The sequence below is a fragment of the Pygocentrus nattereri genome, chromosome 16 (assembly GCF_015220715.1).
Source record: "Pygocentrus nattereri isolate fPygNat1 chromosome 16, fPygNat1.pri, whole genome shotgun sequence".
Classification (NCBI taxonomy): domain Eukaryota; kingdom Metazoa; phylum Chordata; class Actinopteri; order Characiformes; family Serrasalmidae; genus Pygocentrus; species Pygocentrus nattereri.
Window position 1 is genome coordinate 9415964 of NC_051226.1, and position 26801 is coordinate 9442764.

The 26801-nt window shown below is 38.5% G+C and overlaps 1 protein-coding gene across 2 annotated transcripts in view; it reads right to left on the minus strand.

Annotated features, from left to right (window-relative positions):
- Positions 1 to 3809: 3809 nt before the first annotated feature.
- Positions 3810 to 26801, minus strand: part of npdc1a (neural proliferation, differentiation and control, 1a) — a 32906-nt gene continuing 9914 nt past the window's right edge. Inside the window, exons 2-8 of one of the 2 annotated variants that reach the window (XM_017714506.2) lie at positions 11694 to 11786; positions 9922 to 10134; positions 7820 to 7889; positions 7280 to 7364; positions 7014 to 7093; positions 5162 to 5261; positions 3810 to 4857 (exon numbers count right to left, since the gene is read on the minus strand). In XM_017714506.2, the coding sequence (XP_017569995.1) occupies positions 4786 to 4857; positions 5162 to 5261; positions 7014 to 7093; positions 7280 to 7364; positions 7820 to 7889; positions 9922 to 10134; positions 11694 to 11786 (713 nt within the window). In that variant the 3' untranslated portion in view covers positions 3810 to 4785. The remainder of the gene's footprint in view (positions 4858 to 5161; positions 5262 to 7013; positions 7094 to 7279; positions 7365 to 7819; positions 7890 to 9921; positions 10135 to 11693; positions 11787 to 26801) is intronic. The other variant, XM_017714512.2, reaches the window with a different exon arrangement.

The window sequence follows — 26801 nt, forward strand, 5'->3', positions numbered from 1 at the left end:
TTCCCCTTTTGTTCGTCGAACAGAGGTATCGGGTTGGCGCCCATAACTCTAAGGTTGGACAGTGACGGCGCACCGTCAGACGCTTGAGCCTGAACTTAGGCCTGTATTTGAGAAAAGACGTTCATTTGAATTGTATAGTAGCTCGTAGTGGTGTCTCGTTATAAATGTTCTTAGGGTTTCGGGGGTTCTGATACACCGTACGTGCACCACCTACCCTCTCTCTGGACAGAGACTGGGGCAGGAAGACTCTCCACAGGAAGATAGAGGGGGGTTATTGTGCTCCATGGCCCGGGGGCTCCCTGCTGATTCCAGCTCCACAGTTGCGATGGCCGGCCATTAGCTGCCTTTCAGCGGCCAACAATAAGATGCTGTCCTTTGATTCTCCCCCCTACCCCCTCCCATCACCTGAAACAAACACCAGCCAGTTTCAGTGGCTTACCAAGCTGGTTCCTAGCATTAAGCACCGTGTCTATAGGCCTACGATACCACGACGCATGCACTGTGTTTATAATGCAGCATATATGACAATGTGTGTGGATATTTTTAGAAAGCACATGGTTGACCATGGATATTTTATTTGTTTGAGAGTTGAAGGAACGCTGAATGTGCATTGGGATATCAATAAAGTCAAACTCTTGTTGTCTTAAATCATATACATTAATAGCTGTTGGTCCTGCCTTAGTTGAATACATCTGTGTTGCTATAGAATATAGTTTCAGTGGTTCCCAGCGTTAAGCACTATGAATGAAGCCTACTTTATGGCAACATGTAATCCAGTGCTTGCTCTGTAGTTATAATGCAACATGTGCTATGACTATGCAAATGGATATATAACTACATCAGTGTACTGCTATATATATATATACACACACACTACTATTAGAAAGGATATTGACCAAGGATATTTTGTTTGTTTGAAAGATGAAGGAACACTGAATGTGTAACGGGATATCAATGCGCTCAAAGTCTTGTTGGCTTGGCTTAAATCATGTCCGTGTGTAGTTGTCAGAAGCTGCTTTGTTCTTTTGCATATAATCTTTTTAAAACTCTACCACCCAGAAAGATCATCACACACACCACCACCACTGGCTTGCCCAGAATGAAACAATCTACCCCCTGCCTTCCAACACACTTCAGCAGGCCACAAGCTGCAGGCCGCAACTCATGTTTCCAGCTCCCCTGTTCAGAAAAGCTGCACCCACAAAAGGGCACCAAGGAGGCCTCCGGGGCCAGTCAAAGGTTTAAAAGACATCAAACCACTGCTCCAGGCATTGTAGTGGGCCATGGACTTGGGAAGGCGATTGTCATGTAAAGTGGAGGAGAAAGTGGAGCGAGCTGAGCTTCAGAAGGCCATCAGAGAGGGAGCAGGGAGTGCCCATAGGGCTGCAGCAAGGGGGTGACCCAGAGAGGATTAAACCCCCAAAAGCACCCAGATGGCTTTTTTCAGATTTTGTCTTTTTAAATGGAATTTAAAAGTGTAGGCACATCACTCCACACAAAGAAAAGGTTTTTTTTTTTGATACAGTAAAAAGCAGAACTTTCTCAATGAGCTGCAGTTTCCTCTGAAAATTAAGTTTTATCAGTTCCTTTCCTGTTAACATGCTGACTTACAGAGAAGCTACAATCTCTTAGACCACCTTTTACACAACCGAATAAATGAACCCAAAAGGATACATTTTGCATTATAAATTGTGATATAAACTGCCTTTTTAAACATGTGGTTTGATTAGAAATATTTCTTAAGGTCTGTGTTGAGGTAAGATCAGAGAAATCATAGTTCAAAGGAAATAATGAATTTCAGAGACGAACATTAAAGTACTGCAATATAACCTCACAGCAGGAGCTGACTTCATGAAGTTACTGCTATTAATATGACCTAATGCAAACATTTGTACAGAGAAAAAATTGTATGTCTAAGGCTGAAAATGCTTGGGTGAGCAGATTATTTCATGGTGATTTTCTACCCACTACAATACATCGCAGAGAATTGAAGATTAAATAATATTCCAGTGAATATATATCTCATCTATCCATCTACAGAAATACTTTATGGTCATCATGTGCATACTCATTCATCAAGACCAAACATCAGCATAGGCAATGACCTCTCATTTAAAATTCAACACTAATCTAATAAAATGTAAACTGTAAATGTTCCACGATCCCTGGTCAGTGGGACGTGTGTCGAATGCACTGTTAGTAAACGATTCACAAGCTAACTCCTATGTCTCCCAGTACCAGCAACAATCAAACGTAGCAGACATGTAGGCATAAAAATAAATAAATAAGTAAATAAATAGGACCACAAAAATTCTAAGCACAAATAAGTTCTCTGAAAAGCCCGAATAATCTTCTTAGATATGTATTTGCAAATCAATTGCCTTGATAAACTGATCATAGACCAGAAATCTTAATCTGAGGTTCTTAATATCAGAAATAAACAGTAACATGATGTTAGAGTTATTAATTTAAGATTTGATAATTTCTTTCTTCACATAATAAAGAGGTTTAATTGTTATTGAAAACAAACACAGCTCTTGCCCTGATTGTACAGTGACCGCCATAATCTCTGCAATCTGTTGCTCCTGATACGACCAGCCCGATGGCCTTTTGATAGCTTTGACACCCTGCTGACGACCACCGTCCCTGGGACATATCTCGATCAGATGGCCTATGGCTGCCTTCCTCACCATCCACATTGACAATGGCCTTTAACGGCCCCCCTGATGATGCGCTGCCTCTGAGCCACACCTTAAGAGGCCCTTAAGTGGCCCATCGTCGGTCTATAGTGGGGGAAGCAGCACCGTTATTGCTCTATACTGCTCAACACTTAAAAGCGGTAGAAAAAGTTAAATTAACCACAGGGCTTTGCCGCTCACACTCTGGTATAAGCTTGTTCTACCACAATTGCTGAGATGGAATCAGCTTTGGCTTTGATATCAAATAATAATATGTAAAACACTTTGGTCTGGGTTAGAAAAAGCACCTCAACCCTGACAAACCTGTGCTGAATCTTCACTCAATCCAATGGCCTCCAGGTTTTACTGGTGGCTCTTGCTAAAGATGAGCTAAACCCCTGTGCAAAAGCTGCACACTATCTTGATCTTATGAAATAAGAAAGCATGCAAACTCACTGAACCACAAACCACAGCAACCGAATCTTGCTAGGCTTTATGTGAAACCAGGTTCTGTGGTCTGCTGAGATCAAAATAAAGATTTCTTTGGCCTCAAGTTCCACAAAAGGGTTTGGTAAAGAAATGAGGTTTGTCATGTAGAAAAGAACCCTGCACAGACTAAACCAAGCAGGAATGGTTTTGAGTTTGTAAAGTTGCCAGTTTAAATGCCTTCCAAAAGAAACCCATTAACACGCATGACTCGGGGGACTTTCCAGCACCAAAGCATCAAGTAGTTTCAAAGGTCATCCTAGTCTCTAGACCTCAACCTGTGAGATCAATGAGTCTAAAGGATCTGGAGACAATGTAAAAGAAAGAACCTCAGTTACTAAAGATGTGCCCACATCTGGGCAAAGATACAGTACTGTGTCCATAAGTGGGAATATTTACTTTATAGTGGGCATTTTTACATTATAGTGATTATTATGCAATTATCAAAGTTCTACTCTCTGACAAATGCCATTTGCTGTTAATTTATGTCAAAGATAAGCATAGAAAATATTTGATAGTGAGTTTTACTGCTGCATTTTGTTCATATTAGTCAAGGGTTCCATATTAATCCTGGTGAGCTCTGTATTTCAGTGTTTATTCTGTTTATAGACAATAATAATAAACACTGTCCATGTCAAAGAAAAGCCTCTTTCACAAGTATTTTACTTTATTTGTACTAAAGTGACTTTAGTATTTAATACCTCAGTGAATTGACATACAATAAAATTGCTGATAATTCTATTTGAATAGTAGTCTACATGTCAAGAGATAAAACTGGAAAATAACAGTGAAAGGGAGAGGTAGACAATACTGTAAAGAAACCTGAGAAAAGCACTATGAAATCTTAGAAAGGAACATAGAAAATGCAATTCCACCCTAAAAAGGAGATCAGCCTAGGAAAGAAAACCAAAATCAGAGATGAAATCATTAAATCATATCAATGTATCTGTGAAGGATGCAAGATGTAAGAGAATGGGTGCTGTGTATTCAGTACACATGCCTAATGAACGATAATGCCATCCAAATAAGAGCTTTGAGAGGCAGCTTTCATATACATATATACACACACTATATATATATATATATATATGACTGTTTAAATGAAGAACATCTAACTGGAAGAGACATTTAAACTAAGCTCAACAAAAGAACACGAAGAGCGAAGAGGCATGATTAAAACAGATATATGATTAAAAAGCAGCACTAAGGAGCAGGAGCAGAGTGAAAGGAGAACAGAAGAAAAGAGCCCTGTAGAGTTTCAGTCTGCTGTGCAGGTTGCTGTCGGGTCCACAGTGTTTGTTAAAGTCTTTAGAAAAGGTGCATTTAAAGAAAAGTTCACTTTCAACTGCTGCCTTTATTTCATCCATTCTTCATCCTGTTTTAGGTTTAAGGACGTCCTCTGCGTTCCATTTGTTCTGAAGGGCGTCTGAAAAAGGGCAAGTCAAAACTTCTGGTGTTTGTGGTTTCTCTGTCTGTGTGTCTCTCCATGCATGGTCATCAGAAGTGTATGCATGCATCAATAATGTGCTCCCCAATGAAGAGCAAACTCTTTTTTGTTTTGCTATTCTGCTTTTAAGCAAGTGTGTGTGTGTGTGTGTGTGTGTGTGTGTACACATCCAGGTCACTTGTGATTCCTCTCACGGTGTAGACTCGAGTCATCAAACAGTGGATTCTTCACTTCCATCTCTCCTGTCTACAGAGAACAGTCAGTGGAAAAAGAATATATGAGAAACATCCATTTTAAATACAGGCAAGAAGAGCTGGGTGATGTGGCAAATATGAAAAATGACAATGCTTCACAATTTTTTTTTCCTGACATCTGACAGCTATGTCAATTAGTTGAATTTTAAGTAGTGCCACACTTAAAATAAAAAAAAAAAAAACATAGGCATACCATGATTGATATTCAAATTTATTGATATTTCTCCCACTGTTTTATACTTAACTGACTAACTGTGCTCTCTTTGCAAACACACAAAAATAAAAGCACTACTGACCGGGGCAAGTCCAGGGCACTCGTATACAGTAAAGTCTCCTTCTTCAGTTTCCTCATCTGATATGGCTCCAGACTCAGACACTTTAGGTTCAGTTTTGTTTCTGTGCATGAACAAATGAAAACAGAGTGCATGTAATGGCTAAAACAAAACATAGAATAAATCTCTTGACAGTGAAACATCATGACCTCCTGCATTCAAAAGCTCTTCTTGAATGGCTTATTATGATTATATACACTGGTATCTGTGTTGTGTTCACAGTAGTTTCAGAAAAAAAGTGATTTGCAGGGTGCTACGTAGCTGTTTAGTTTTGTAGGTCACAAATATGCTTTAACATATTTTAGTGTATTGAACCATAATATGTTCGAGAGGACTACACTGTGGTGATGGGAAGCACAGCTACAGAACATGCAGGTAGGTGTTAGCTCAAACCAGCTCACCGATGCTTCATTAACACAAGTGAAGAGAATAAAGTCTCAAATCCAACACAGTGAACCTATGTTTTAAGTTTAAAGCATTCTTTACACTGATGCCAATGAAGAACCACTTTTATTTCCCTAATGGATTATTAGATTCAAGAGTTTTATTGTCATGTGCACAGCAGAACAGGCAGTTGCACTGTACAATGAAATTCTTACTTTGCTGTTCCTCCATTCACCACATATACTCTTAAGAGAATAATTAAAAAAAAGAAAATAAGAATAACTCTAAAAAATGATTTTCAGATGAAAACAGATGTAAACAGTAAACAATATTACTCTGTGCAAGTAATAGATGTAAACAGTATTGTTCTAACAGCAGCAGTACAGTGTAGGTAAGGTGCAGTTGTTGAGTGCAAGGTTAAACCAGTTCAGATTGGGAGAGGGGAAGAGGTAGTTAGTGAGGTGCTCACCAGCCCGATGGCCTGTGAATTAAGAACTATGTATATGCAAATGAGGTGTGTGAGTGAAGAACCTTTTTGAAAGGCATGTATGAAAAACTGAATTTTCTTCACTTCTTTTAAATAAACGAGTGGGATGCAGTATGTGAACACTTAAAGTTTCAAAACACACTGTTCACTCCCCAGTCCACATATGGAAATGCTACAAGAACAGCATATTAGGAGTCAAAGCCAAAGTGCTTACACATACCTGTATCTTTTAACCAAAAGCAATTCTACAGTGTTGGAGAGGTTGGAAAAGTTCTGGTAAAAATGAACGGTGACTGTTTTGCTACATAGAAGCACATACATTTTAAACATGGGCCTCAGTGGGAAAAAAAACGAACTACTAGAAAATGTAGGATATATACCCTTTAAAGTAAACATACATTTTCTAAAGAGTACATGGACAAAAAGTTTGGAAATCTCATCTAGGAATCTCTAGATTCATAGAAAAGTGAAGTAAATATATTCTTTTAATACTCAATATTTTCTGCATATCCTTACTATAAAGCTTATAACCAATATATTTTGAATTAAACGTTTTAAACCCTTGCATGTTCATGTCAAATTCAACTATATTAGAAGTTGTCTGCCAAAACTAATGTATCCAGTTATGCTATTTACCATTTACACTCAGTGAAAATACTTGTTTTAATGACATTCAATTCAGGATTTGTATTCAATTTAGTAGTTGTATTACAAACTTGTTACAGAAACTAAAATAAAATATTATGTATTACAAACCTGTGACAGAAAATAAATTACTATTCAACATGAATGTATTATTTATATGAAAGTGACTTTTTTGCAGTTTAAATTATGCCTTTAGAGATTCAGCCTGACTTTCAGCCTGAAAGTTATGAACAGTGTGTGTGTACGTGTTTAAGACAGACCCAGTGACGATTACAGGAGAGATGGTGTTTTCAGACTTACTTCTCCATTGAGAGCATCTGTTGTTTCTGATGTTGGTAATGATACATCTGGGCACTGTGAGCCAGCTTCTTGTCTCCTGACTAAAAGAGAGATGCAGAGACAGACAGAACATATTCAGCACTCTCAAGCCTTAAAACCTTCTCATAGGTATTTAAGAAACAAATCATATTTTCATTCTAGTGAAAATTGAGAGGTTTTTTTTTTCAGAAATAGCCTTCTTGTAAGAGTGCACTGCATATGTGCAATCCAGTGTACATTTTGCTTACAGAAATGCCACTAGAGGATCTGGGACCTTCTGCTTGAAATGCAGGATAATCAACTTTCTGAGCCAAGTGAGCTTCTCTCTGTAACCTGTAGGGGGCAATACCAATAAATCAATGTCATAACTGCCTAACACCATAGCACAACAGCGGCCATTTATTTTGCTTTAGACGGAAACATGTTAAACAACTTTCAGTCTGATATGCACACACACACACACACACACACACACACGCGCGCACACGCACGCGCACACGCGCAACACTTTTCTTTTAAATAGTACTTTTCAGCCAAAATCCCATAACAGTTTCATAGCATTTAGTAAACAGCTTATGGTTGACATATTAATACAAATAAAAGTAATAGGTCTAAGAATCAAAGTGGGTCAAAGGTTAATGCAGCATTACAAATTTTCTGCCACAATTACAGCCTGCATTTAATGTATGCCAGTGAAAAACAAGAAAAAAAAAAAGTGATCAAAAGTGAGAGAAATGTTTTGACACTAAACAAAGTAGCACAGAATGGTAATCTGTCATGTATCTTACCTGACCCAGCACACAGCCGCCAGGATCAGTGCCACAGTCCCGATGATAATGCACACAGACATCAGTACTGCTTAGAGTTTGACAAGACACAAAACAGAGATGGTGAAAGGAAGGGAGAGAGGGGGAGAGAGAGAGAGAAAGAGAGAGAGAGAAAAGGGAAAGACGTCAAACACAGGGCCAACGAGGACAGAAATCTACAGACCATGACTCACTGCGCCATCCATTTTGTGGTTTGATAAGCCACTTCAGAGCTGCTGCTTGGTAGAAACATACTAAAAGGAACATTGATTAGTGGGGAGATTAGTGTGCAGCGCATTAAATCAGACCAATAAAGGCCTGCCAGCATCTCAGTGCTCTTATGAAGTGCAGTCACAGCTCTATGACACATGCCTATTACAACACATCATGTGTTAGCCTGACCTTGATAATGAAAGCTCTGTGTTTGGAGCAGTGAAAGTGGGCCAGCTGGGTCACAGCAGGTAATAATTGCAGGGCATGAAATTAGGATTATAAGAGCCAAGAGGACAACAGAGTGGAGTGACGTTAAGACTCGTACAAGCCCAAGACTTTTTGTGTCAGAATTCAGGCGCAGCAAGGATGCTCTCTGCCTGAGCATGCATGCTGTTTCATATTCCCTTCAATTTAATAATGTTTTGGTAGACTTGTTTACATAAATTTCCACAATAACGTCACAATAATGCCAGCCCAGCGCTCACTAATGTCACTACCACGTGGAGGACCGTGCTGTGATGAAAATGGTCCTTTACTTAAATAATAATCTGATCAGTGGCTGTTTTATGGTGGTCCCTTTCCATTGATGGACAGTATAAATAAAATGTGGAGCAATTGGTGGGCTACAGTAAGTAATTACATACCTACAAAGTACATCTATACGGTAGGATTACCTGGTAGATTGACTCATTTTTCTACGTATAAGGTTGATGTACCTAATAAACCTAATTAACCCCAATCAAATTACATGTTTTGGTGACCCACTAAAGGGAACAAGCTCTTACAATTTAGCACACAATTTCTATTTGCTTGCTGAGATTAACATACTGGAGCAGCATAAAACAGAACATAAAATGTGCTATAATGTTTGTATAGGCCACATTTTACATTTTATTTCTTCACAATATGTTACATCAAGCAAATAAACTATAACTGTGCATTAAAATGTGTGTTCTCTGTAGAGGATGTGCTAACTTATTTTAACACAGAACAAACACGTACTTTAACAAGGGGTGCCCAAAATTTTGCAAATGACTGTAATCCAGAATAATAAACAGTAGAAACTGCTTTGCACATACATTAATAGTAAACAAAAATAAATCAAGAAAGTGAATTGCTGCACAAATGAGAGGACTGTTCATGCATGTTTTGAAATTGGTGCAAGCCAGCAAAGGCAATAAACACCATCAATAAAGAACTACATAGAACCATAATGAGCCAAACATACACCCCCCTTCTTAGTCTCTGTCTTTCTTGTATTTGTAATTACAAATTACCTGTCAGTTTTAGAATAGATTTTAAGGTTCCGGTGATGGTTTTTAAATGTCTTCATGGTCTTGCTCCTCTTTACCTCAGTGAAATGATGGTGAGATATGTTCCTGTCAGGTCTCTCAGGTCTTCAAACAGTAATCTACTGGTGATTCCTAAAACCCGGTTAAAGATTGGCGAGGGTGCTTTTAGCCACTACGGCCCAAAGCTTTGGAACTCTCTTCCTGAGGAGCTAAGAGGCATTACATCCCTGTACAGCTTCAAGAGTAATCTTAAAACCTTCCTGTTTAGATCTGCTTTTATTTTCTTTCTCTTTCATTTTATCTTTTTCAGTTTATTTCATTATTTTATTTTGTTTCCTTCTATCTTTATTTCTTTTAATGTGTTTTGCTTATCTTTATTTTCTTTTTATTTATTCTGTAAAGCACTTTGAGTTGCATGTATGTATGAAAGGTGCTATACAAATAAAGATTATTATTATTATTATTATTATTATTATTACTACATCTAAAAACAATGAGCACAATTAAGTATTGCCAGAGGAGGACAGTTTCATGCTCAAACAAAACACTTTTTTGCCCATATAATTTCCAGATACATACGGACAAGCACGCTGTCCCTGGGGAAGGGGATCGCAATGGGTTTTCCGCGGCCAGAAGAATCTGTACGAGGCTCAGGGGATTTGGAGGTGTGCTGAGCTGCAGTGGACGGACTGTGGGTGGTGGGTTTTGCTGTAGTGGACCGTGACACATTCTTCAACCTAGACTGATCGTTCTTCTCTGACTGCAACTGGAGAGCTGACCAGGAAGGAGAGACTGCAAGATAGAAGGGGGGAAAAAGTAAAATAAAAAAAAAGGGAGAATAACATTTTTTTTCCTCTTTCCCTTTCAGATATCTGTTTATTGCTGAATGTAGGTACAGTTGTGAAACAGTTTGTGAACACTTTTTACATTACTCTTTGCAGCAGTCATAGTGACTAAATGAAGGCACAGGCCTCCAATATGTTCTGAAAGAAAATTTTAGAACACCACTGCATCAGCAGACTTGTACCAGTGCTATACATATTACAAAGCCACTAACATGAAGGTCCTACAGTGATCTTTTCCCACTGATGTACTTGGTAGAGGTTGGTGGCAAACAGATAATTATTGTAAACCTACAAAGGGTACCTCAGACATTGGCCATTAAGTGTAGGTAGGTGTAGCTACTAAACAGCAATTATTGTGCACTAAAGCAGAAATAGGATTTTTTGCAAGAATGGCTACAAAAGTGATCTGATCGTTCAAGTTGTATGAATAAAAATTCATTTGGCAAATTTCATTTTACCATTCCATATCTTTACTAAGCACATGATTTAATAAACATAGATCATTAATAGAAAATGTGTTTGGAAAAAGAACAATAATCTCTTAGACCTGAGGGCCATTGGAGAAAAGTGTAAATTAATTGTTAATTAAGTGTAATTCAGAACTTTATTCGATCCCAAGTAAATAAATACATAAATCACACAAATTTCAGTTACTTTCTCTTCACAACAGAAATATTTTCTAGTGTAGTAAGCACTGAACACGATTTAAGATTAGAAAAGGTTATAAAAATGATTACGAAGACTGCTTACAGGAAAAAGATAAATAAAAAAAATAAATAAATCGATGCTATTTTTACTCTCCTTACAAGTGGATACAAGAACCAGATAAAGGCCCACTGTCCAGTCTTCAAAAGTGAGACAAACAACCTAAAGGTGGCAAATAATCTGCAAAAAAACTATTGTACTTCATAACATTTGCGTTCATGTGTTAACCCTAAGCAAAATGTTGAAGCACTGCACAAGAGTGATGCTCATAGGAAGTTACCATGTAAGAATCCACTGTTCTCAAAAAAAAAAAAAAAAAAAAAAAAAAAAAAAAAAAAAAAAAAAAAAACCCCACAACCTCTCCCAGTCTGTCTCCATTGTTCCACTTCAGAAACAATTCTATATGCTAGAACAGCAGAATCAAAGTCCTCACTTCAACTCCACTGAAGTGCTGTAGTCTGATCGAACTCAAATTAGCCAAGCAAAATATCTTAAAAGTGTTCAGAAAAATGGGTAAAAACACCTCCCAACACCTCCTGCACTTCACAGGACTAGTCAGCTACAGAAAGTGTGTGACTGATGTGGAGGTCCGTTATATATTAAAGATTTTTACACCCTTTTTTCACTAATGGCCTTATTCAATAAAAGATACAGCCCTGCAAAAAGCTCTGTTTTTAAATAGAACCGTCATTATATACATGAAGATCTGACAAACATTTGCTGAGCCATTCAAGAAGAAATCCTCCATTCTAAAGAGTTCATGAACTTTCTCATAACATGCTGACAGAAAGCAGCTCAAACCTGGCTTTTTGACATGTGACGCTCGCTGCTTGGTGATGATAGAAGACAGGTAGTCAATTTCCTCGTCTAGATCAGGAAGGGAAGTCTCTTTACCTGTGAAGAAATCAGACAGTCACCCTCACGCTTCAGACACTAAATGAATAAACTTCTTTGAGTCTTGTGTTCTCTAATTAGCATGGTTTCTGACGGGTGCATGTAATCCAGTAATAAGTAACATGATAACTTATATGCATTGGTGTAACAGTACTATCAGGCTGAAAGGGGATGTGTAAGGATTGTGGTTGGAGTGCGTGTCAGTGTGTGTCTCGTGGGAGTGAGAGTGTGCCGGAGTGTTGTTTGCTTGAGACACCATGAAAGGGAAACAAAAGTGCTGCATCATTTAACGGTACTGTTGGCCAGACAGTAAGCTGCATTCCAAGACTACGGATGATCCCTCCTAGCAACCAGCAGGAGTGTGTGTGTGTGTGTGTGGCCAGTGCAGAGGGACACCACAGGGGGTAAAGGCCTTCAGACCACCCCCCTCTCTCCACTCTACTACAGAGCACTGAGATTATCTTTGAAGCAAAACACTTAGGGCTATTACAATGCACATATGCAGATGTTCTGAAGATGATGTCAATAGTCCAATACAAAGTTTATTCTAAGTTAAAAAAAATAGGAGACAAACTGATATACTGACATAAATGTGAATTTCTTCTATTGTTAAAACCTCAAAAGTAAGAAAATGTATGTATGAGGTGAGACACGACAGGTAAAATAAAAAAAAAAAATTATATTCAAACAAAGTATTTTTTTTGTAGAAAGAATACACTCAGAGTAAAAGGTAAAGTAATCCAAGAGCATCCCCAAAAAATGTAAATAACTCCCTGAGCAAATATAATCCCAGGTCTTTGGGGACAGTCTTTATAAAAGCCTTTACAAAACACCAGAATAGAGTTAGGAGTGAAGGTATACATTTTTATGAATGCAGGCTTCCTAGAAGCAGAGACTTTTGATTCTGAAAGCAGATTATGTCAATATCAGTCAGTCAGCCTTTTAGCCATCTAGGCTTTTACTTCTGTTTTCAGAAATGACACGATTCTTTGAACTAGGTTTGATTCCGATAACCCCCAGTATGCCTCTCAGAAAATTAACTGGATGGAAAACTGACAAGTGATTCATGCTGCGAATGCAGCGCAACACTTTCAGAAAGGTGCAACTGACGGTTGCGCTTTAACACAGAGAAACTTCCACCCAAACAAAATGAAGACTTAGTAGTGCTGAATGAGAAATAAGAACCAGGGCCGTTTCTTGCATTCTTACATGGACCTTTTTACGTCAATTATGCACATGATGTAGTATCACTGACACACAAGACACTTCATCACCCCTACACAAGTATATACAAAAATCTGGGCACCCCTGGACAAGTGACATGTTTTGTTGATTTTGAAGTAAAAATAAGCACATAACCTGTAGAGAAAACACACACTGTTTATTTGATGAATTTAACATACGGGGGAAACAAAACACTTTAAATGTGGCCTGTGAAAAAGCAAATGAATAGAAACTGTGCATTAAGACTTTGCTCTGCAGAAGATATGTTAACTTATTTTCACTTAAAATCAACAAAACACAATTTGACCAGGTTGTTTTCATATGACTGTATATAGTTAACTACTGCTTTACAAGTCAAGCTTGTTTTAATGAATTATTTATTATTCTTAAGGACTCTAAGAATAATCCAGAAACTGCCCTGATAAGAGTACTTATGTTTGAAGGTTCTGGAAGTTTTGTGAAGGCAAGATGTTAGTTTGGTCTCCACTCCAGAAGGACAGCCATCTGGCTCCTAGAATGTGCCTGACATGATGCCACAGCACTTTCACTGCCTGCTTTGTTACTCTATGACCCCCCTCTGTCTATCCTGTATAGTGCACTCCACAGCAGGTGTCAAAGGAGGTGGGCCATGCCATCTGTACTAAAGGGAACTGAAACGAACCAGTAAGTGCTGCTTATAAGAGAAGCGTGAAGTGTCAATCTTACAGTTCGACAGAGTGGTCCAACAAATTACTAGCTTGTGCTGTGCAATATACAATCATATGTAAAGGTTTGAACATCCTTGGTGAAATTACATGCTTTGTTGATTTTCTCAGTGAAAATAGTGAAAACACATCTTCTACAGACATACACACACTTCTGCACATTTTAATTACTGTCCATCGACTTTAATAAACTGGAAAAAAGATCAAATGTGGCCTGCCCAATGGTTACGTTAGGTTTCCATTATGTTAAACTTTTAATAAATTTTATGGTTAAATGCCATATTTAAGTTTGTTCCATGTGGGATCTGATTATCATGTAGAAAATCAACCAAAAAAATGTAATCTGACCAGGGTTGTTCACATTTTTGAATACAGCTGTATCATCTATATCAGTGTACTATATCATCTATATCAGTGTACTATATCAGTGACCTGCCTGGTGTGTTCCTTGGTCTTCATGATGCGTTCTGCACTTTAAACAGAACTCTGAGACTATCACAGAGCAGGTGCATTTATACGGAGACTTGATTACACACAGGTGGATTCTATTGATCATCATCAGTCATTTAGGTCAACAATGGATCATTCAGAGATCCTCACTGAACTTCTGGAGTGAGTTTGCTGCACTGAAAGTAAAGGGGCCGAATAATATTGCACGCCCCACTTTTCAGTTTTTTATTTCTAAAAAAAAAAAGTTCCAATAAATTTCGTTACACTTCACGATTGTGTCCCACTTGTTGATTCTTCAAAAAAAATTACAATTTCATATCTTTATGTTTGAAGCCTGAAATGTGGCAAAGGTTGAAAAGTTCAAGGGGGCCGAATGCTTTTGCAAGGCACTATATAACGTTATATAACACACCACAAACACCTTAAATGTCACCAAATGTAAAAGAAACGAGTGAGAGAGCAGCACATACTAGAATGCATGGTGTGTGTTGCTGGGTGTGTGTATGAGTAAGGGGTAGGCCAAAAAAGTGTGAATTTAGTACTGTTAGTGTATGAATGGAATGAGAGGCTAGATTCCTTCTTAGATGGCAGTTTCAGCATTTGTTTGGTAATGTGTGGCCTCCTCTTTGGAGGGGTGTGTGCTCATAGTGGTGAGAGGTGCAGAGGCCCTTTAGCAGCTCTGCCATCTCAAAACCACTATCACAGTCACCACACACACACACACACACACACACACACACACACACACACACACACACACTTCTCTTCTGCAAAAACGTGAAAACTAAACAAGTCAACAAATCAAAAAGACTATTTCAGATATTATTTGAATCGTTCATGGTCAATATTAAAACATTTCAATTTAGACATTTCAATAAATACATACAGCACTTCACGAAAGTTAGAGGATGCCCTACATTTATTATATTTCCAGCTAAAATTTGACATTTCTGAGGAGATTACATATAAAAATCAATTTATAAAAGGAAGGGTATAATTCATGCAATATAAGCAGAAGAAAAAAGGACCTTCCAAAACTGGAGTTCAAAACATCTTTAAAATATAGGGAAAATGAGACTCCTATCAACTGTGCAAGATCCTGTAGACCACCAAAACTGTCACCATCATGATAAGATAAACACTACTTAAAGCTTTCATCTTTAAAAAAGAGAGAGAGGAAAACTGAGCTCCACTCTTACTTCAAATCTGAACCAATCCACCGGTCTTTCTGTCCATTCTTGCACTGCGATAAGATAATTAAATGGTATGGGTCTGTAACGGGATGTGAAACTGTTACTGAGAAATGAAAATACACAAAAAACAAGAAAATTTGCACCACAACAACAAAACTGGACATTTAAAATGTAGATTAGGTTTTCCTGACTGGTGAGTCCAAATTTGTATTTGGGATTATCTGAATTGTGGAAAGCATTCAATGCAACAAACTTCTAAGACTGAACTTTGAACTCCGAATGCTACTTCAAAAGACTTCTGTTGTCTAGTCAAATATAAATTTTTGTAAGACTATCCATATATAGACTATACTGATGTGTTATGATGTATAAAAAATCTCACTCCCTCTAATCTGTTTTGAGAGCGAGGTCTTTATTGCCAAGATGCTTTTCCCAGGTTTGTGATTTAAAGCTTTAATAAGCTCATTTCAGCCAAAGATAATGCTGAACATTTGTGAGACTTCTTTCATTTACAGAATATTCACCACAATTAATATGATGGGATTGGTTATCAGCAGGCAGGTAGAGCATCAAGTTCTGAGCTTGACACAGGCTAAAATGTATTTTCAAGTGCACAAACTGATTTACAGTGCCCTCTACTGGTCTCTACTGGTCACTATAAGAACACAAAGAGCCCAAAGTTTAACTTTCATGTACTCTAATTTGGAGATCGTGAGACAGCATTTGCTGGTGAAATACTAGTGTAACTGTGAACTACAGTTACTGTTACAGTCACATAGGAATTCAGTGACTTTGATGTTCACGCATTGCACATTAATACAATTGTTTCTGTTGTAATTAAAATTTAGTAAAGATTACTCAAATTTGAGCTTCACTTCTCTATAGAGCTTGGGCACAGCTGTGTCACTGAAACAAAACAGTCACACACCTGGGTTCCAGTGTCTTGAGCATGTAACAAAAGCCTTTGTTTTCCATGATACATTGTGGATGCAGGTCTTTGTACTCTTTGTCTCACTTAGAATTGCAAGGTGGCTTTGTGAAGCTGATTATTTTTGGTTTTGCTGTCAACAAACTAAACGCCAGCTTCTTATTTGCCAGATTCTTGATTGAAACGTTAAAGGATCCTAGCCCGGAAAAGGATGGCATGCCCACTCCAGATTAGGGGAAAGGATTTGCCCCAGGTGGAGGAGTTTAAGTATCTCAGGGTCTTGTTCATGAGTGATGGGAAGAGGGATCGTGACATAATGCGGTCACTGTACCGGACTGTAGTGGTGAAGAGGGAACTGAGCCATACAGCGAAGCTCTCTGTTTACTGGTCAGTCTACATCCCCACCCTCACCTATAGTATGAGCTTTGGGTAATGACTGAAAAAATGAGGTCGCAAATACAAGCGGTGCTTGTTCACAGGGTAGAGAGCTACACTCCACTTGATAGGGTGAGGAGCTCGGAACAGAACCATTGAGGTAGTTCAGGCATCTGATACAGATGCCCCCTGGATGCCTCCCGGTGGGGGTGTCCCAGGCACGACCTACCAGGGCAAGACCCCGGGATTGTCCTAAGACCCACTGGAGGGATTATATCTCCAAGTTGGCCTGGGAGCAGCTTGGGGTCCCCGAGAATGAGCTGGAGGAAGTTGCGGAGGACAGGGTCGTCTGGGTTTCTCTGCTCTCCCAACTGGTACTGCGACCCTATCTGGACTAAGCGATTAACGGTGACGATGATGACAATGATGCTCTTAAATGGTGCCGCAAACAAGAATTTCTCTATTACCCCAGTGAAAGAAGTAGTTATGGGAGACAGCTAAAGAGTTTGCAGAACTATTATTTTCTGCTGCCTGAAGCACCAGAATGTAACTGCTGCACTGTTTAAGGTGGAATGGGACAATTCAAATATGAAGCTGGTGAAAAGGAAGCCAATTTCAGCCTTGTTTTATGTAATCAGTTCATGCTGTCTCTGGATGGTAGTGTGTGTGACATGAGCCATCATGTTTCGTAGCACTCCCAGAATGTTTTATTTTCATACGACACTCCTTGCAAATTGCATGAGTCATATTCATGTCTTTTGTCCCCTAGCTGACTGTCATCTCTGCTGACCTGACCAGGAAAAACTCCATCTAGTCGTGTAACGGGAAGATCAGTACAACATATCGCGATATTTTGCTTGGATATATTGCATCTGTATTATTGTAGATCCAAAAGTTTCACATTTATATAGTATCTTATACTTGCCTTCTGTGTATCGATTTTGCTATGCAAAATATCACAATAATATGCCATCCATCCATCCATCCATCCATCCATTTTCTAAGCCGCTTCTCCGTCAGGGTCGCCAGTCCATCGCAGGGCAGACAGACAGACACAGACAGTCACTCACACACTCACACCTAGGGGCAATTTAGCATGTCCAATTAGCCTGACTGCATGTCTTTGGACTGTGGGAGGAAACCGGAGAACCCGGAGGAAACCCACGCAGACACGGGGAGAACATGCAAACTCCACACAGAGAGAACGATTTTTCCCCCCAACCTTTAAAGCCTGGCAAGGTTATTCCTTTGGCAGATCCAGTATTACTTACATTTTTATGTTTAAAAAAAAAAAAAAAAAAAAAAAAAAAAAAAAAAAAAAATGTATGGTTATATGAACAACAGAATCGTTCTCCAATGGGGGGGGGTGGTGGGAACAACAGAATCGTTCTCCAATGGGGGGGTGGGGGGAACACACCACACACACACACACACACACACACACACAGGTACATCTGCTGTCTGAGTTTTGTCCACCTACATGGACAGCTGATTACAAGACTTTTCTGACAACACTGATAAGTTCTTTGGGATCATCTCACAATCTGCCAAAACAGTAATCTGCTTAGACACTTGCTGTGGAAAACCTGTCAGGGACAGAACCATAACCATGTAATGTAGATTGAAGTATTAAACATAAATACGGAAGAAAAACACAGAAATTGTTCTGGGAACATTCGGAAAAATTAAGATAAGTATTTTTCTTGCGTCATACAAATAGTCTTGCTCAAACACTGAAGGACTGCAATGTTTACCCAGTAAAGCTCACTCCTTATTAGCAAACACTCTCCACATCCTACAAGAATGACTCACAAATTTACATGCACTCAGCTTATGACTGTAACCAGGCCAACACAGATGAAACATGGGAGGAGCACTACAGGACCTGAGCTTTGATCCTGTATATTGAGAAAGCTCTCACTGATAGTTACACTATGTTTGAATCGCCCCTCGTGTACGGCCAAAGCCTGCGATTTATGTGCTCACACTGTATGAAAACACAACCCCTACAGACAACTCCGTCTACAATAAAGCTGTGTCATTCAAAACAATACGCTGCGCCTGTGATGTCCTGATCAAGACACTGGCTGTTCCCTACATAGTGCACCACATATTAAGAGTGGCTCCTGCACCCATAAAGTGCATCACAGGTCTAATAAATAGCCTTACAGCCATGTGTACACAGTTTCATACTGGACATGGTGTAGAAGCCAAAACTTGCACTACATAGGACCGTTTGAGATTTAGCCATTGACAAACTGCTACAGCAGCTTAGTTAACTTGTGCCACACTGTGAACTAAGGCTGAAGTGCAGGCGGTCTACAGACAGATCTACGAAGACAAAACCCCCCCCCCAAAAAAACCCACTTAATTTAAACCTCACAATTCAACTCAATTCAAACGGAGAAAAGTCGTCACACACGGACATACTCGGTGCCGCAAGCGTGGACTTGTTTGCCTCCGTGCAGGAGCAGTGGTTGTGTTTTGTGTGCGACTCTGAGAAACTGGTCTGTGAGACAAGCGACCAGAATTTTGTCAGAAATCCATCTGCTCGTCTGACTGCTCAGATGGAGCTTGTTTGTCGCAGTTAATCAGGCATCGTTTCCCCTCTCACACTGTACGGCAAACGACAGCAGATGAAGCTAAAATTCAGCCCGATCTGGAAATTCAGTCGGCTATGACCAAATCGGGCTAAATTCACACAGTGTATGCCTGGCTTAACAAGACGTCATTCTTGTGGTGAATACACATTACTGCATTAACAATCCAGCTTTTTCACTGCATTATCCACCAGCTTTCAGTGATCGAGATAAACTCTTTTGTTAGTTGTGACAACAATGCATGTAGTCGCCCTGCCTTTTACTAACATGGTAGAGAGTATGGACAGGCATTTCAGTCAAATCTAAAAAAACATCACATGGTGTGTTTCCTTCACTGGACTGAACAGATTAGAACCTCTCTGACCAAAACGTATCAGGTAGGCACTACACTGCCCTCTGGTGTTCAGAAAAATTATGGTTCTTCAATATCACAATGTGTAACATCAGACAGGAACTGATTTACTTAAGAAAAATTATGTATAAATTGTACTGCAAGCTACTAAGTTTAAGCTAAGTTTAAGCTTCAGATTTCAAACGAGACGAAAAAAAAAAAAAAAAAAAAAAAAAAAAACTGCCGAAAAAAAAGAAAAAAAAAAAAAAAAGAAAAAGCTTTGAGGCACTATTAAGATTTTTTTAGGAGACACATTTACATTTTGGACTTTTTGACTAGCTCCAGTGCAAAACTAAAAAAGTTAACTTTGTGCACCAAACAGATCCTGGCTGGCTCATTTCATTTGTTTTAATTAGGAAATCATATTCATTTGATTTTTGGGTGAAACATTCTTTCAAAATCCTATAGTTATTTTTTTTCTCTGGCATAAATTATGTTATGGCTAAGAGAAGGATAAGAATAAAGAAACACAGTTGTATGTTTTTTACTCAACTACATCAATTTACCTCGTCCTGAAATCCACCCAACTCAGCACCCCATGTGTTATGTGCTCTTCAATGCTAACTCATGCACAAGACTTCTGAATGTGTAACAGCACTGAGCCAGCAGGTGGCTTTCATCGCTTAAAATGAAATCAGGTTTCTGTTTTCTGCATTTTTCTAATAACAACCAGAGAGAAAAATCACCATGTAATCCAAGTTTTAAGAGGTCTCTTCATATGGGTTGTTACTGCTTCATAGGAAGGAAAATGTATTAATTAAAGTGTGGATGATTTCACTGTGAGGCTACATTAATCTGAGACAGACAGTAGAGGAGAAAAACACATGTTCCAACTAATTCAGTTCAGTCATGTGCCATGGCCAAATGTTCTTGTGGATACTGTGGATGATGCAGAGCGAGCACGTGATGGATTTGAGGATTAAACTCTTCTAGATAACCATCCAAAGAGATGACTGAACAGGACAGGGAGGATGATCGGATAGGGAAGAGAAAGAGAAAGCAGGGATGAGGGAGAGAGTGTGAGTGATGCAATCTGTTTGGTGGGGGAGCCACGTTGGCACTCTCAGTCTCTCCCTCCATGACTGAATTAGTCACTTGCACTAATCCACACAAGGACATATTTAATGGCTATGCTGACTTCTGCTCCAAAACTTGCAGCATTTGACTACACTGAGCAACGTGGACTCCATGAATCATATTTTTAGAGTTGCAAGATAGGAGTTTCAGCAATTAACACATTGTTAAGGGCTGAGATGACAGACTGGATCAAATTACCACACACACACCCACCCACCCACCCACCCACCCACCCACAGTACCTGAATGACATAATAATTTGATTAGCAGGAACATAGAATTAGAACCAAGGAAACAGCTTTCCTGTGAGAAATCCTTGCCTTACCTGATGTGCTGCAAAAGAGCACTCTTCTTTTCATGCATTTTTGTTTTGTTTGTTTCATCTGTTTTTTGTGTTTATTAATGGATAAAATGTTTATTTTATGCAATTGTCTTGTGCTTAGCCTAGGCTTAGGGTTAGTCTGGTTTTGGGACACTAGCTGTCTGTCTGTCTTTCATGAATGAAGGAATGAATGGAAAACTGATTTGCACCCAAAACAAACACAAAACAAAACTGGAGGAGAACAGGCTTTTCTTTATCAGGCTTTTCTAACTCAGTAGCACTGCCTACATGGCAATACTTTTGATATCCTTGTTTTTCTATAATATGAAAATCTGTAAAATGTTTGAGTATACAATACATTCTCACAACACTAAACAAATACAACTCTGATTACTGGCAATAAATTAGGAAAAACATTCCCTAATGGCAAGCACAAATTGATCTAATTTGTATAATGGAAATATTTCAGCAATAGCTTCTTGACTATTTTAGCACAACTTGCATATAATCCCATCCTAGCAAGGGGTCAAAAATTATGGCCATGCTGAACTTTAGTTTGTGAGTGGAGATCTGGCATTTTATGCCACTTTAAATCACAGTACTACACACTATTAAATGCCTTAAAACTCTCTGAATCCGTCAGAGCGACTACAAACTGAAGCCTCTCCTGTAAATTTACAAAAATAAGCCAAAAAGGACACGCGGTCTGTAAACACAATCATTAACAACAGGGCGTATCTGTACAGCTATCGCACAAATATACACATGCACACACTGACTGCAACGCCATCGTAACAAAGGGATTTTACTTGAAGGTCAAAAAAAAAAAAAAAAAAAAAAAAAGTGTGACCTATTGCATAATGCAATAAGCCTTGCCTTTCAGTAATGGCTAGGCAAACACAGCAGAACACAAAATCTTTTCTCTACATCAGCAGATGAAACCATACAAGCGCACATGCTGCTTAAATGGAAAACTAAAATGACAATATAAATGATACCGGATCAGAGCTGGATTGTCACACTGAAGGCAAAGTTTGAGAGCGACAGTAACTCCAAAAACTACTAACTAATGATCTAACCAGACCATACTGGAAAATTCAAGGAGAGCAAGTTAGCACTAAATGTCTGAGTGAATCATACTTGCACCGACTTAAAATAAAGACTTAATTAAATGTAAAAGTGACCAAAAAAGGCTTTATCATTTAAATGCTTTGATGGGAACAAAACACTTTTTCACCCATCATGCTTGTGGACCTTCCTGAGAAGATAGTTATTTGAAAAGCGTTGTAAAACGTTTCAGTCTTAACAAATACACACCATTACTGTTTAACAGAGGTGTAATGTTTAACCTCCTTCACAGTTCGAGACAGTCTTCAGTTTCTGGGATGTGGTTTTGTTTGCATCTCGGTTCAGCATGGAAAAATAAAACTTTGAACCCTCCCTTTTTTTTATTACACATAAATTTAATGCAAGATGTGCAAATACGAGTCTTTTCAAAAAGAGAATGATATAACTTTTGTAAAGATATTTTTTTTTTTTACAAGGAATAAAAAACAAAAGCAAGTAAAATAAATGTGAAGAGCAAAACATCACCACTAAATTTGAAATAAATGTAAACATCCAAGAAGTAGAGCAGCTGCACCAATCAGCAAGCAAGTTTAATCGTATATTGTAATGCAGTTGTGCCAGTATTGGTGATGGTGGTGCTGATTCCCTGTTATTGCACAGATCCATTTTTTACATTGTAGATTACAGGTGGAAATGGCGGAAGAAACCTCCTCTTATAGGTTAACTCCACACATTTTTCAAAATGTCTACATAATTAAATTGAAAAGTAAAAACGTAATTCACTGTGGTTCGATGTAAAATGGCCTGTTGATTTAAAGAGTTTCATTTCTTTACAGTGGTCCTGATAGGAACCAAGCGTTCTGGCATTTATCTTTGTCTTACATGTAAATCTCAAACCAATTATCTGTCTTCACTTCACTTCTGCCTCAATAGCCTCCAGTCTGTTACAGACTGCTTTTGTAACCAGACCAGGAACTGCGAGTGACTAATTGAGAGTAAGTGAGGTTGTGTGTGATGTACGCCCCGCTGGGCCGCCCACCTCCAGCCGTCCCAAGCCTTACGTGAAAGTGATGCAAAATCAGCAACATAACCATCTCAAGACCCAAGCTGTTCTCTCAAATCCACAGGAACTGTCTTCAATTTATATATTCTACTTCAATAAGTGACATTCAGAAAGGTTTAGTCATCACCAATTACTCACAAGACCATGGCCCACACAGCAGTTTACACAAATTCTGCATGACCCCCATCTGCTCTCTTTAGTTCTCCACTCTGTGCTTTTGTTTCACCATCAAACAGACAGTTACAGTAGCTCCAGTATCTGGCAGCCTGGTCCTCCTTTGATCATTCACATCACCTTAGTCCATCAAAAAGAACAAAGAGGGCATTCCGATCAAAGCCAACCATGATGGACACTTTGTGATCAGATGTTCCTTCTGGGTTGTGAACAATACTGGAAGGTTTATGATGACACTAATAGCCGTGATTGTATAAACTAAAGTTCTTGAAAGGTCCACCTAAAAGCACCTAATCGTTAATAAACAGGATAAGATTAATATTCAGTAATATACAGAGACAACCCTTTCATTTAATTAATTTATTTATTTAATGTCTAGGCCATTAAGTACAAGTTATTTATTTTTCACCGTCAAGAAAAGGGAAAACATATTTAAAGAAAATGACAAAAAAAGCATATAGATGCATATTACATATAATATCAAAACTAACAGTATTTGCTGTATCCATGCTTTGCCTTAATTCAGCTTCTATTCTTTTTTGCTTGCTTTCAGTTTTTCAAAGAAATGAGGGATATTTTCCACACATCTAAAGTTCAGTCTTAGAAGTTGGTTGTATTTTCTCCTTCTCACAATCCAAGTAATCCATATACATTCAATAATGTAGCAGTCTGGACTCAGTTCACTGGAGTGGTCAGTTCACTGTTCTGAAAACACAGCAGCTTTTTTGTCCGATTTGCATTTTTTCCCTTTTATTTTCATTTCCTTTTCTCAGTAACAGCTTTTTGACAGCTATACATCCTTTCAGGCCCATAGTGCTGAAATTTCCTCTCAGTGGAAGGATGAACAGAACACCTGTGGAGCGGGGCTTGATTTTCTCCTCTCTCTCAAATACGAAAGCTTTTAGTACTGCTTATCTCAAGATGACAGTTTTGGTGGTCTACCTGATCTACCAGGTCTACCTGGTCTACCCCTCCCCTCAATCCTTCCTTAGTCATGTGTATCTCCTCAGATATATCTCATGAAAAATTAATAATGCATTTAATGACCAAGGATACTACTCCTGTATGCAACAGCAGAAATTGCAAAGGAGTGTTTTTACATCTACTGGTCCATTCATTGTAGAATGCTCTGATGTAACAGCAATAAGTAAGAACTGAGCTTAAAGCCTATTAAATGTCTCTATAGTGCACATCTCAATAATGCAATGGCTTTCAAACTAACCAGTGATCAGAGATACGTTTGGCCAAATGTCTTGTTTTTTAACTTCACACAACTCAAAACGCCACAAAGCAATCTGCATCTTTGCATTGCCACCTCATCTCGGAAACAGACTGTGTTTGCATATTTCAGATTATTAACTGTGTTATGCTCCCTCAGTGGTACCAAGGGAGCATAGCATAATTACATAACACACAGATAAACAAATCACAAATTAGAAAAGTGAAAAATTAATATTTGAGCCATCTGCTCCTGGCCCAGTAATCATTAACAGAGTGTGATTAAAGCCAACAGTATCACCAACATTACGGCACACAAAAGCGAGAACATAACCAGGAAATCTTTAGTTGTTATTTACAGGTATAAAATATAACTTGGAGTTTGCTGATATGGCATTGATAGATACCATATGCAGGAAATTGAGGGCAGGAAGGCAGCTCTGTCCCATTGTAAGAGCTTCCTGTCTTTCCTTCCTTACAGGAAACCAATCAGCCTCTCTAAATAAGATACCAGCTCTCATCTCAGCTTTGCCTTCCATTTTTGACATTCCACTAATTTTCCTAATAATCCTGAAAACAGAACCTTTGCCTTGCAGAGATGCAAAAGTCGTGATTAAACCATTTATGGCCAAAAGCACTTAAAATGTACAATAAAGAAACTGGTCACAGAACTTTGTTTGACAGAAAGAGCTCAAGTTTCATGTCAGGCCACTTTGTGGCACTGCCTATCCAACCAATATTAGAACATTTCACTAACCCTTTTATTTCATATTTCTAATATGTATAAGGTAAGGGGACCTAATAAAATGGACAGTTTGCATTGATACAAGGTAGATGTACATCTGGTAATTCTCTATATAAATGTTTACCAACAATCAAAATGGCCTCATACAACACGAAACAACCACTCATTATGTGTCTGGAGAACAGTGAGCTTGTGCGATTGTGGTCATGCATGCATGCACATATGAGTATGTAGTTTATATGTGTTCATTGTTTTGAATGGTCATAAAACAGTGTCTTTCCACTGAAATACACTGAATTCTCCAAAACAGCACACATTAAAATGTTGGTGATTTGTTGAGGCATTGGCCCATTTTATCACTTCATGAGAAATGATCAAATTGTGATAAACAGAATAATAATTTTACATGAAAATATGCAAAATTTCCAAAAAGCAAACACTGTAGCGAAACCATTTTTGGCCTCTAAAGGACATTACAAAACTGCAGAATAGGTTAATATTTAGGAAAAAAAAATGCATCGAGTTGCCAATTTATTAGCAACACGTACTTTGTACCCATTGTAGTGTTATCATCACTTATGCTACATAAACATATAAGCTTCAGCAGGGGTGCCCAATCTTAGGCGCAAAGCATCAGTGTGGCTGCAGGTTTCTGAACAAAGCAGCAACTGGGAAGCCCACCACAGCAAACTGAGAGGACATCGTGCCAAACAAATGATTTGTTTCTGCTACACCATCTCTTAAAAAGTCTTTTTTCCATCACCATTTTTCACATTTCTTCTTCTTCTTTTTTTTTTTAAACTGTTAAACCAACCTGTCCACCTCACCCAAGTTTTTTTGGCATTACAGTCAGACATTTTTCAAATTTCTGGACTTCCCATTCCTGATTTTTTCAACATGCCTTTTCAAAATTCACAAAAAAAGGTGGACAGGAAAACCTGCTCACGACAGCTTCTCTAGGCTCAACATTAATGCTTGTCCACTGGTTTGAGACAAGTGAAAGTTTTTGCCAGACAAGTGAATGATGAATTTACTTCAAATATCCAAAAGGTAAAAATAATGAAACAAGCATAATAAAAAAAAACAAACAAAAAAACAAAAATGAATATGTTCTGAGAGGAGTGAACACTTTAAGAAAGCATTATTTCAGCATATATTTTAAATGAGTGGGTTCCCCATAAAAGCAGCTTAACAAGGCACATGGACAGTGGTTAGAAATAGTAAACAAGCTCAGCTTCATCAGACTTCAAGGGTTTGCTTCAGTGGCAGCAGCTAAGCCAAGTATGCTTTTAAATCCTCCACAATGTGATCACTCGTCAGGTACAGCTCTGAAACGAGTCAATCAGAAGCCTAAGAGGGAATGGGACTTTATTTCCTCTTGGAGGAATGAATTTGACTGCATGAGCTACAATGGAGAATAAGAGATGATTTAGCTAAGAAGCAAACAGCCATGTTAGTTGCTGAAGTAACCATCAAACCAATA